Source organism: Carlito syrichta, unplaced genomic scaffold, assembly GCF_000164805.1.
Source record: "Carlito syrichta isolate Samal-C Ts95f unplaced genomic scaffold, Tarsius_syrichta-2.0.1 Scaffold65441, whole genome shotgun sequence".
Lineage (NCBI taxonomy): Eukaryota > Metazoa > Chordata > Mammalia > Primates > Tarsiidae > Carlito > Carlito syrichta.
The window spans coordinates 648,249-661,374 of NW_007009537.1; the positions used below are offsets into that span (position 1 = coordinate 648,249).

The window sequence follows — 13,126 nt, forward strand, 5'->3', positions numbered from 1 at the left end:
ATCTCTAATTATCTAAGAGAAATGGAATTGCATCTGTGTGTGTGTGTGTGTGTGTGTGTGTGTGTGTGTGTGTGTGCATGTGGTGTGTGTGTGTGTGTGTGTGTGTACAACATACAAAGAGCTGTACATGATTGTTCATGTAACTCAAAACTGGAACAACTCAAATATCTACCAGCAGGTGAGTTGATAAAAATTGTGCTATATTTACATAGTGGAATACTACTAAGCAGTAAAGAGGAGCAAGCTGTTGATACAAAAGAATCCAGATGAAAATAAAGTCCACAGTATCTAATTCCATTGACTCCGAATTTTAGAAATTTGTGTCAGAAAGCAGATCAGGTGCCTGGGACAGGGAGCAGGTGTAAATTACAGAGGCTCTAGAAGAAGCTTTTGAGAGTATTGGACATGTTCATTATCCTGGTTGTGGTAATGATTTCTAGGACATCATAAGACGACCTCAGGGCAAATAGGGAAGAAAATAGAAATGAATTTCTTCACTATCCTAGTGAAAGTTACCATGACTTACATCAGCTAGTCAACAATGTCACCAAGATACTGCTTGTTCTTGACCAGGTTAGTTATATGATCTGTGACTATAACTTTCCCTTACTCCCGTGTCTTCCTGCCTACCTTAACTTTCCTTTTTTTTTCTTACTTCAAACTGAATACTACTAAAAAGAATATACATGAACAAAAACATTTAAATACTCAAATGCAATATTGATATCCTTTCAAACACTAGAATGGAAGGGTTGGTCTTCTCTTCTTTTTGAGTAGCCGTGTGTTGTGAGAAAATGCTTCCATACCAGCTAGCCTCAGATTTGGATGCCAGTTTTTCCACTGATGGACCTTGTACCTTTGCATTTATCAGTTCACTTTCCTGATCCTCAGTTTTCCTGCATGTATCATGGAGATAATGTTCTATTTCAAGGGCCATTGTGAAAGTCGGAAACAACTATCTACAGTAATGTTCAGCAAATCATTTGCTTGCTATTATACAAGGGGAGACCTCCAAAAACAAAAAAAAGAATTATGTTTTTGGAGGGCAGGCCCCTTGTAGTACAGGCAGCTTCCCCTGGTAGGTAAGTGTTCTAGGAACCCATCAGCATCAGCATACCAGCTGACACTGTTGTGAGAGACTGTATTCAGCTTCAATGAATTTTTTTTTTTTTTTTTTGGAGATTCTTTCAATGTGTTTGCCCATTTCATGATGGGTGCTTTATAAACACCTGCTCATATCGCTCTGAGTGTTTAGAAGTTTTTGACTAAAAAACAGCATGTTCCCATGCCTCACCTTTCCAATTCACTTGCTCTTACCCTGAGCAACTTCTTTTTGTTCCCCCTGATGAAAAAAGTCCTCAAAGGGAAATTTTTTGCTGATATGGAAGAGGTGAAACAAAAAATGGTAGAAATACAAAGAGGCATCAAAATTGATGAGTTCAAAAACTGTTCTGAGCAGTGAAAACGCGTCTCAACGGGTATATTGCATCAAAGAGTACTTTGAGGACGACTGAAGTTTAAACATATAAGAATAAATACATTATTTTTATAAATAAATTCTGGTTTTTTGAGTCCCCCCCACATATATCAAGTCCTGGAGACTATGCACAGCCTATGTTTGTTGACTTATGTCAGCCCCTGCAGCAGCTAAACACGTGTGAGGAGCCTAGAAAAAACAGGGTAGAGACACATAGAAAGTAAGTAATATTCAAAACAAGTGGGGAAAGTGGAGGAGATAATAATCTATCCAGAAGAGAGGCAATTGACAAAAGCTCTTTTGAAGTTTTAGGCTGACAATGTAATTCAGGGACATTTTTACATTTCACGAGACTGCCACAGGTACCTTGGACCTGATCTGTTAACTCTGCTTTAATTGCAGTGCACCTGGTGGACATATGGAATGTCATAGAAGCATTGCGGGAAAATGCTCTGAACAACTTGGACCCAAACACAGAACTCAATGTGGCCCGCTTAGAGGCTGTGCTCTCCACCATTTTTTACCAGCTCAACAAACGGATGCCAACCACTCATCAAATCCATGTGGAGCAATCCATCAGCCTCCTCCTCAACTTCCTGCTTGCGGCCTTTGACCCGTAAGTGTCCTCTGAATGTCTGTTGCTCTCTCCATGTTTGGTTTCCATTGCCTCTTCTACTTCCTGGTCTTTTTCTCTAATCATTTTCTAGAGTAACTGTCTCCTTTTTTTATTGACCAGATGCTTATGTCAATAAGTCTCCATGTGTTTAATATAAATCTTTAAGTGTAATGGAAAAGACTAGGGAGTAGAACAGTGCCATCAGAATTTGAGAACAGTTGTATTTTATGTTCTAACCTTTATTTAACTCACCCCTTGCTTCCTAGGAGCTATGGCCGCTTGAGAGCAGTGCCTGTGGAGCGATTTAATGAAGCGTGAAGTAGGAGGATGTTTTTAACTCTCCTCTTTGCAAATTGTTTAAGACAGTGTTTCTGAGGTGTCCTAACAAGGCCCTGAAGCAAACAGGGAAGAAATTGAAAAGGGTTTCTAGACTGGCCTAGTCCAAGTAACCATGACTTGCGTTAAATGAACTGGTCAATAACGTATCACCATAAAACAATAGGATGCCGTCCACATTACCACAGCTGAAGCTCAGCCTAATTCTTATATAATTTCCCCTCAGAATCAGAGCACTACAGAGCTGGCTGAGATCTTAAAGACTGTTCTTCCAAATCTCTCATTTTACAGATGAAGGAACTTAAACACAAAGAAATTGTCACTTGTCCAGTGTCACACAGCATGTTAGTGGCAGAGTGGGGACTTGGGTAATGAGCTAAGGTGTCTTTTCCAAGGTATCTGTGGCAGGCTTGTGAAATGTAGAAACTCCCCTGAATTACATTATCAGCCTAAAATTCCAAAAGAGCTTTTGCCAGCAATCTGGACAGAGTATCACGCCCCTCTGCACCGTTCCCACTTTCACTTGTTTTGAATATTACAAAGGAAAATTGCTAACCTGACCTTCCAGCTATCCCGTTTTAAGATTCTCAGAAGATTTTGCTTAGTCTCATCGTTTGACCAATGCTTGGAAGCCTCCACCCTAGTGTTGGAGATGTTCCAGCCAGGCTTTTGTCATTATACACCTCACAAAAGTCTCCAGTTGTCAATTTGCAATCGAGAGTGTTAACAGAATTGTTCCTGCTCAGTTTGGCCAGTTTATACAGTTGTCTCCGTGATGTTTCTATTTCGACAAATTCTCAAGCTGAAATAAGCAATTTTAAAACGAGTAGTCCAGGTTGGTTGATCCTTAGCCTTTTCTGTGCTGACTTCAAAACAGGATGTACTCCTGTGGACTAATCGCTCTGGTAATTCAGTGATAGGAAGGTAAAGAGGACTGGGGTTTCACATGACAGGCAGCAGAAGAGCGCTCGGATAGAATGGCATTTCTATCCTGGCCCCTTTACAACAGTGCAATAGCTTTCAGACTTGCCACTAAATAATTTGGGGACTTGTTTGTTAGACTTGTAGCAATAGAAAATGTAAAAAATAGAAATATAATTTTCCACTAAATTCTGGATTATTGTTAGGGGATTCATTAGACGTCAAAGCACAAGAATAATTTGTACTCACTGCATAAATACAGAAATAGGGCCAGATTTACAATAAGGAAGGAGGTGTTTTGTAAAACTATGGGATTCACACTAATAGAGTTAGTTTTCACTCTCATATAAAAATATTGGTTAGATCATTTCTGAATATACAGCTATAAATGTTCTTTAAATAGCCACTGATAATATAGCTGAATCATTTCAAGACTGATGAATGTTAAGTTTAAGGATCATCCCAAAGTAAGGAGCAACTTACACAAATGTTCAGAAGAAATGTTTATTTAGTGCCTATTCTTCCTATCGATAGGAAGGCCCTGATATGTACTTTCAATAATCTCATTGTAGTAGATTTATAAACATCTCCTCATAGAGATCCTAGTCTGCAGATACTTCTTTCTCTCCTTTGGCATAGCAAATGAGCATAGAAAGTTCTATTAATACTCAAATTTTCTATTTGATGGCATGGAATTTTGGATGTGAAATGTGAGCCATCAGGAAGTAAAACTAACTGGAAATGTAACTTAGGAGTGAATGCGAGAAGAGAAACTTAGGAATAAAATAAATGTTGGACTATTTCTTAGAAGAGTGAACTCCTGTTTATCAAAAATTAGATCTAGTATGGAAATCTGATGTCACTTTCTACCACCTGTCCCGTGACAGAACCCAAGTGTTTAAGAGAAACTTCTGTATTTTGGCAGACATGAGTGAGCCTGATACTAGTAAAACAAAGATGTGCTGTTTCTATTATAGAATCACTGAAACAGTTAGGAGATTTTCTCCCATTTGGTGTATTTTGAATGGACATACGAATAAACAAGGAAAAAATCTAAAATTAAAATTGAGATGCCTTAAGAACATGGACTCTAAAGAGGACAGACAGTATGATGATTTAATAAACTTGTATCCAAAGAGAAATGGTCATTTTTTGGGCAGTGCCTTAAAATTCACTAGACCCAGCCCATTGGACTCTGCCAGGAAAATGGTATCCTGAAATGAGAATTAAAGCCTTCTTTACTTGAATGTTACCCCGGGAACTAGACTCACCTTCCCACAACCATATTCCCAACAATTAGTGCTCCCTCTGCAAGCTGGGTCTCCATTGTCATACAAGGATGCTTGTTGTGGACCACAGTTTGCTTCCTAGTTACAAGGTTTCTCTGCTCTTTGGCCAAATCAGCTTCTTAAAAGATATGGTACATAACCACATCTGTAGATGATTTGTAAAATGTTGGGAGGTGGCAGTGGACCCCAGTGGCCTATGCTCTTGCTTGCCATTCTGTCACCAAAGAGACAGTCCTTTATGCCTATAAGGTATTTGTTCTTCCTGCCATTTATTCTAAAAATGGCTGTATTCCTGGGAGAGGGTCACCAGTGAGTGATTACCAGCCAACTTCTAAGCAGATCTTTCCACGGCCAGACACCATCTTTTCTAGTGTCTCCAGGAAAGTGGATGGGTATGCCTGGGGAAGATGGGAAAGAGGTGCCATAAGAACGGAACAGTGGCTGAGAGAGAAGAAGGCATGTTAGAAAGTAGCTAGAGCTTGAGTCAGTGTCTTCCTTTTGTCCCTTGTCTCCTGTGCACCCCAGGAACTGGCCTCCCACCTGAGACTCTCTCCTTCAGAATCCACTAACACAGTAGTCCCCAACCTTTTTTGCATCAGGGATCAGTTTCATGGAGGACAATTTTTCCATAGACCAGGGGGTGAGTGTGCAGTCAACCCTCACTGCTCATGTTAATCTGTATTTGCAGCCACTCCACAGCACTAACGTCACTGCCTCAACTCCACCTCCAATCATCAGGCATTAGATTCTCATAAGGAGCAAGCAAGCTAGATACTTCACACATGCAGTTCACGATAGGGTTTGGGTTCCTATGAGAAGCTAATGCCGCTGCTGATCTGACAGAAGACGGAGCTCAGGCAGTAATGCCAGCAATGAGGAATGGCAATAAATACAGATGAAGCTTTGCTTGCTCGCCCACCATTCACCTTCTACTGGGTGGCCCAGTTCCTAACAGGCCATGGACAGGTACCAGTCTGTGGCCTGGGGGTTGGGAACCCCTGTACTGACAAACAGGCAGAAGTTTTTTCTCTCACCTCTTATCCATATTCTACCATGTGGGGGGGAATCTCTTTGAAGTGTTCTAAGGGTATTTATTGTTATTATTGTGTTCTAAGAACCTTTATTTTATGATTATGAATTTTTAGGAAATACAGACTAACTCAAAAGAAAAACAACATTTCAGAAAGTTATAAGATAACAATAACTCTTAAAAGTCTATAATGTGAAGCCCTTTTGAGAGTTGCAGTCACAACCTCTAATAATCTATGGAACCTTCCACCTCTCGTGGCTACGTTGATCATCTTTCCCCGGGTCCCACTGTTCCTTGTACAGGATTCTGTTATTCTCTTATAGTGCTTGTCTGACTATATGACTCCTTCCCACAAGCTGCTTCAAGATAGGACCATGTCTTCTTTGTATGCACAGCATCTGAGGCCAGACCCAACGCAAGACTAACTCAATGAATGATAGACGCGTCTCTCTTAGCTCTAGTCGCACTAAATTCTTTTAGTTCTTTTTCTGAGATTAAGTTCTCCTTAATGTCCAACATATTACCAAGACTGGAAAGTCCTGATCACCTAGATTCAGACCCTATTTTTATTTCTGCTCCACAGAAAAAAAAAAAAACAGGTGTACATGGTTACCAATGTGGATGATCCTATTACAAAAGACTTCAATGTACCTCTTTTATTTTCTTCCTATTTCTCTAGGAAACACTAATAACACTAATAAAGTCTTTACTTCTCATTTCCATTCTGTAGTATATTCCTTCCTAGGGACAGTTTCTCATAGATTATGTGACAGTGACAAATTTCATTTTCTTATATATTCAGTCACTCAAAAATCATAGAAGGACAGTAATAAATATTAAAAGAAATTGAAACTTTCCTGTTATAAGGGGTCCCAAACTGTAGCCTTATTGCCAAGTCTTTAATGAAATAATAATATAATAGTGGTAATAATAGCTCAGGTGTACTTAGCATTTACACCCACAATCTTACTGATTTGGCACCATATTGTTTTAATTTTCCAGGTTGAGGAGGTGATAAACTGAGAGCAGAAAGGTCAATAATCTGCAGGTCATACGGCTTTATACTAGATGAGATGTGTGGGGAAAAATCATTTTGTTTCAAGAATCAATTTCATTTCAGCTCTATTTATGCTTTCTCTTTCATTTTCCTAACTGAGAATTAATGTACTTTTTCCTCCCAGACATATCCTGCTTATTACAGGATATCATTATTATGCTCACATCCCTAACCTTTCCAGTTTGTGATATTTAGACATATTTGACAGAGTGTATATGAAATAAATATTTGGACTTAACAAGTTTTACATTGTAGCAGTGGAGTCAGTTTTGTGACAGCCACCCGAAACTACAAACCCATCAGTAATATTCAGAGGTAGAGAATACAAAATCCTAGTGTTTTCCCCTTCCTTCAACACAGCACACCTGGCTGAGTCGTTCAAACAACCATTCCCACTGCTGAGCCCCCAGTGCTGCAAAAGGGACCACAGAACTATTTCAAATGCATGAATATGAAATGATCCTGGAACTCTGCCAAAAGCTTTCTGCCTTTTGAATTTTAAAAATCGTTCTGATATTTAATGCAAGATGTACTACAAAAGTACGCAGCCATTTCTCTGTGCGCCAACAAAACCTATTGTTCATGCTGGAGACTCCGTGGATGTGTGAGAGCAAAGGCAAGAGAAAAGAGTTCTAGAAAACCAAATGTTCCCTTTTCTCTTATTATCTCTATGGCCAAAACGAGATATTTAAAGCAGTGTTTATTTGGCTCGGTGACTTTTTTCTTAGCACATCTTACATTCAAGATGTCCATAGAACATTCTCCTCTAGTCACTAAAATTTTGTTCTGGTGAAAAATACTCTGATTCCTACATGCTGCTAAAATAGGATCACTTTGCCAAGGCATTTCACAATTGTCGAGGAATTGAGTACCCTTAATGCCACTCATCTTTTGCTTGACTTAGACTTTGGATAAGTCACAGATGGAATGTTGAGGGACATCCCAACAGTATAGGCCCCTTTCATTCTGGAGAAACCCCTGGAAGACTCACCTGGCCCAGGACTATGAGGGGTTTCTTTCCCAGATGTTTTGCTAACATTGTGGGGAGGCCAAAGAGACACCAGGTCCAAGTGCAAGGTTTCTATCTATTCATAAGCTAGCTTCATGATCCCCAAAACAAGAGTAATTATGTGTGTAAATTCAAGGCATCCATAACTGCATTATCTAGTAGTAAGAGCGATAAAGCCAATTGTTATACTTGTGCTCAAACACTTTATATTTCTCAACATAACCCTTAAAATGCGAGGGTGCCATTGTTGTGAGTGACACACATAGAACAACTCGGTTGCTCTTTGTGTGGAACCAACATCAATATAAGCCTTAAGTAGTAAATCAGAAAGTTTCTTTTCATCTGTGCATTCATTAATTTAACTAACATATATTAAGAGCTTGCTATTTGCTAGACGTTATGATAGTCTGGGGATAAATGATAAGTAAGACAAGATAAAGTGAGAGGAGATGCCCTTTGTAAAAATGTGTTGTATTTAAATTAACGGTTTCTGAGCCTTTCACTCCAATAGACTATGAAAAAAAAAATGGAGGGTAGGTAGGAGCACATCCTATTCATCTCTATATCTCCAACCTCTGGAACAATGTCAATAAATATTTATCGAGGGACTAAATGAGTGGTCCCTATGAGCAGAATAATTTTCAGATGAAAAAATGTGTTATAATAGAGGCATGTTGTATAAGCAGAGGGGAGGAAGCAATTCTCTCAGTTAATTAAGCCACCAAAATGTGTGAGCGAAAGCTGTTTGAGTGCTGTGCCTCTGCTTATCAAAAATGCTTGCCAAATGTTTTTGTAAAATATGTTGGTAAAAGAAGAGCTGATTTTAGTACTCTTAAATAGAGACATCATTCCTCCTGCCTGTTCAAGAAAGCATCAGTTAGAAATTCAAATCTCACTATTGAAGACTTGAAATTGATCATGGGATTTTGTAACTTCAAATAGGCAGCTCTCTTGGCAGTTTGGAGAAAATATACATTTTGTTCTGAGTTCCGCCTAGCATCCCAGACCTATTGATATCTATTTATTGTTTTTCCTTCTTTTCAGAAGTAAATATTCCTTTCTCAAATAAGATCGTCTTAGTTGAAAGAAATCAGTTTGTTGCTTTATAAGTTTCTCGAAAACCCAGTCTAGACTAATGCATTACTCACTTTTTATATGACAAGTCAAACTTCGAAGAACTGTAATCCATGTTTTCAAGACAGACACTACCCATCACCATATAATTTTAACCAAAGGTTAAGTGCTTTCCTCTTTCCATTTCAAACAGTTGTCCCCCAGAAAAAAATTTAAAAATTATCAGAGTGAGAAAACAAAATGTAAAGGGAAATAAAAGATTTTTTAAGACATTGATTTATGAAGACTTCAGTTTATACTTTTAATGATTTGCATGTGTTAACTTGGTTTTCTTAAATAATTTTTGGTGTTAATTAAATGCCAGTATACAATTTAATTTGGTACATTTACATGCCAAGCTAGATCAAGAAAGTATAGTTTGTACAGGCAAAAGCTCCAGGATAATCAGCTTAAAAACAGAATATATTCCATTATGCCAAAAGACAATAGTAGAAAAAATAAGTAAAGTATGTATTATGCATTGGGTTCTCTCTCTACATTGAAAGGGAGTGATTCTGTCATTTTGTTATAAAAATAAAATTATTCTGTTAATTTAAAATTATATGCTAATGGTAACTTTTTCAGCTTTTACTGTGCCTTTTCCACTAAAAAATCAACTGCACTAGCATCTGTAATTGACCAAGAAAAGTTGATATGGTCATGTCATCAATTAGAGACTCTGGAGGCCCATTCCATCCCTAAAAATCTGATTCTAATATGTGCACCATGATGCATCCAGTCACCCAAACATGTCTGACTCCGTTGTGTCTTTTTGGGGTGGCCATCGGAACTGCATATAAAACTGAAGGTATACTTCCATGGCTTTTCATAAAAGCAGGAGGAAAGTGTAGACTTTATCTCTACTCCTCCTGGTGCTGCCCCACTCCCAGGCTGCTTGACCTGCAGCATTAGAGACCACCTATGTTTTCTTTTTTTTTTTTTTTTTTTTTTGAGTTGGAGTCTCATTCTGTCGCCCAGACTGGAGTACAGTGGCCGCTCCCGGCCACCGCAGCCTCAACCTGCTGGGCTCCAGCGATCCTTCTGCCTCAGCCTTCCGAGTAGCCGGAATTACAGGCATGTGCTACCACGCCCGGCTGATTTTTTTATTTACTGTAGAGATGAGGTCTTGCTGCCCAGGCGGGTCTCGAACCCGCGGGCTCAGGCAATCCACTCACCTCAGCCTCCCAAAGGCGCGGGATGACAGGCTGAGCCACCAAGCCCGGCTCACCTATGTTTTCATTGTTAGCACACACTGGCAGGTCTGCTTCTTGAGTTGTGACTGACAGCCAGCATTCCGGGGGTACGGTTTACTGCCAGACATTTAAAGGCATTGCCGTGGATATGCTCACTTTGAAACAATATGCTATTTCCTGCTCATTTGCACAAGACTCCTGGTAGCTTCTCAGCATTCATCTTCATGAGCTTGTCTTTCTACTTCCTAACACTTAACAGATTTCACTGACTGTTCATAAGTCAAACTGATCCCAACTAATGACAATTCCTGATGAACATAGCTTTTACATTTATTTGTGTGGGGTATACCAGCTTCTCCCTACTCCTTGCTTCCTATGTCAATGCCAATTCTTTTTTCACAACAAAATGGAAGCCCCATCCCAAGATGACTTTGCTTAAGCAATGGGCTTTAGTATGGAACCTGGTCGAAGGCCTTTAGAAAGGGCCTCTTTCTCCCCTATTGTTTTCATCCTGTATATCTACTTAAAATGTTCTTTTAAAAAGATCTATATGTATTTAAGTCTTTGATGCCCCAATTCTCTGTTGAAGAGTTGATCATTTCCACTCACTCCTTAAACTTCTTTAAATTTTTTCCAATACTTAGGGTGGATAAGATCTGTACTCACCCAGCCCTGGTGTGCTTACCATGACCTAAATCCCTGTATGCCCCTGAATCCTTCTTCATGACAAGGGTCACATTTGCAATCTGGCATAGTAGCTTGCATAACAATTGATTCCAGTAGCCTAATTTCACCCTTGAGTTACTGCAAAGCTCTCATTCAGCTGCCTTCCACGTGGTGATTTATCTAGATTTATTGTGTCAATTTGGCAAAATAGCTGTAATACAACCACTGTTGGATTTAACACCATCAATTTTCCATACCCCACAACGACATAGAACTGGCAATCTCCCTATGATCCTCTTCATTAAAAGCTAAGGTCCAAGAATTCACCTGCGAACTGTCACCATTTTATCCTTTGGAGAATACTCTGCTCCAAAGTCATCTGCAGTCAATCCTCTCCTTCGAGTTAAATTGTTCTTTCTGATTCATTGAAAGGAACTGAATTGCTCTTGAAGTCGTACATATAATGCTTCTCAATTTATTTGCATTGTGAGGACTACATTGCTGCTATATTAGTCTTAATCTTCCATACCTTGTGAACTTTCCTGTTCTCATTATTTGAACCACATCACAGTTTAGAGGAAAAAGCTAATTACTTTCTAAAGTCAAACGTTTGATATTTCCAGTTACCCATACCATTGGGAATGCAGGGGACAGACAGGAATAATTTTGAATAAGGTGGTTTTTACAAAGTCATTGCATTTCTTTTACAGATACCTGCTCTAAAATTATAGACAACTTGATAAATAGACTTTCAGAATTCTAGGGATACCTATTATTATGATTAATAGCCATTCATTCATATAAGAAATGTATTGATCACTAACTCTTTGTGAGACAAATTGCTAGGCAAATTCAGCTAATTCAGAAAACACTATCTCTGCCCACAAGGCCCTCACAATGTAGAATTGAGTCACATAGCAGGCATGTAAAAAAACAAAGCAAGTCTACTCAGTGTGATAGGTATCATATCATAAGTAAAAGCAAAGGGCAGAGTGATTGCCTAGATGGACATCCAAGAGAAAAGTTGTTTTCAGGGCAGGGTGAATGATGATATTAAGAGATGTCTTGACAAATGTGTGTGAGAGTCATGAACAGACAATGGTGAGAAGGGCAGGGGCCAGGAGGCATTGAATAGTGTGACCATGGTGTGTGGTACAACAAGAGAACTAAATGGTAGCAGATGAGACTAGAAGAGACTTCTATGTATGCCATGAGAAAAAGAACTCTATCCTGTGGACAAAAAGAGACTGGGAGTTTTTTTTTGTTTTGTTTTGTTTTTGAGTTGGAGTCTCACTCTGTTGCCCAGACTGGAGTGCAGTGGGTGCTCCCGGCCACTGCAGTCTCGACCTGCTGGGCTCCAGCGATCCTTCCGCCTCAGCCTTCCAAGTAACTGGAACTACAGGCGCGTGCTACCACGCCCGGCTAATTTTTTGATTTATTGTAGAAATGAGGTCTCGCCAAGTTGCCCAGGCGGGTCTCGAACCCATGGGCTCAGGCAATCCACTCACCTCAGAGACTGGGAGTTTTTAAACAATGAAATAATACAGTCAAATTTGTGCTGTGAGTGTAAAAACAGAGAGATCACTTCAGAATTTATTACAATGTTTTAAAAAAGAGCAGATGGGAACCACGACGGTGGGAATGGAAAGAAGGGAATGAATTCAACATACAGTTAAGAGGTCTATTGGAATCTCTCAAACATTTGTTCGAAGAGCAAGAAATCAAGGGTGACCCCTCACCCCAGGATTCATTTTTGTATAACTAGGGACGTGGTGGTTCTAAAGTCCCAGAAGAGGGACCAACGGAGGAAGAGCAGGTTAGTTTTAGGTTTAATCTGAGTATTTTGGAAGACCTCTACAAAGATAGTGAATTCTATTTTATATATACTCGATTTGGCAGAAGGTATTTAAGATTCACAATAAATGATCCCATAAGACTGGTGCTTAGGCTTAGATATCTAAATGGAAGCATCACTAGCATGGGATTCAGTCAGTTTGCATTCTGTCCAACTGTATTTCTGGTACTATGCTAAGAATGACAGTATCAAAGATAACAAATGACCCCTCTCTGAAGTCTAGTAAGGAACAGAAACACAATTATTTATTATAGCTTATTCTTCTAATATATCAGGTATGTGGATTTTACTCATATAAACGATTTATTCTATATTCTATAGGCTTGCCAAGGCAGACTCTACTTACCTTTCAGTCACATTATTATTTTAAATTCATTTTTTGATCACTCTTAAGAGTAGCTCTCAAAGAAATGAATTGCTAATATAACATGCTCTCTGATTCCAAGGATATAAGAATAAACAGTTTCTTTCAGCAGGAAAATCATTTAACTGAAACATTATACTTCTGACAAGATGCCCTTTTTATCACATTTTGTGAAGGACAGGTGTGTTGTACCTCCTGAA

At 39.1% G+C, this 13,126-nt stretch overlaps 1 protein-coding gene across 7 annotated transcripts in view; it reads left to right on the forward strand.

The window, feature by feature from the left end:
- Positions 1-13,126, forward strand: part of DTNA (dystrobrevin alpha) — a 300,965-nt gene that overhangs the window by 191,238 nt on the left and 96,601 nt on the right. For all 7 annotated transcript variants that reach the window (XM_021708883.1, XM_008051371.2, XM_008051378.1 and 4 more), the window contains exon 4: positions 1,880-2,093. In XM_021708883.1, coding sequence (XP_021564558.1) covers positions 1,880-2,093 — 214 coding nt within the window. The remainder of the gene's footprint in view (positions 1-1,879; positions 2,094-13,126) is intronic.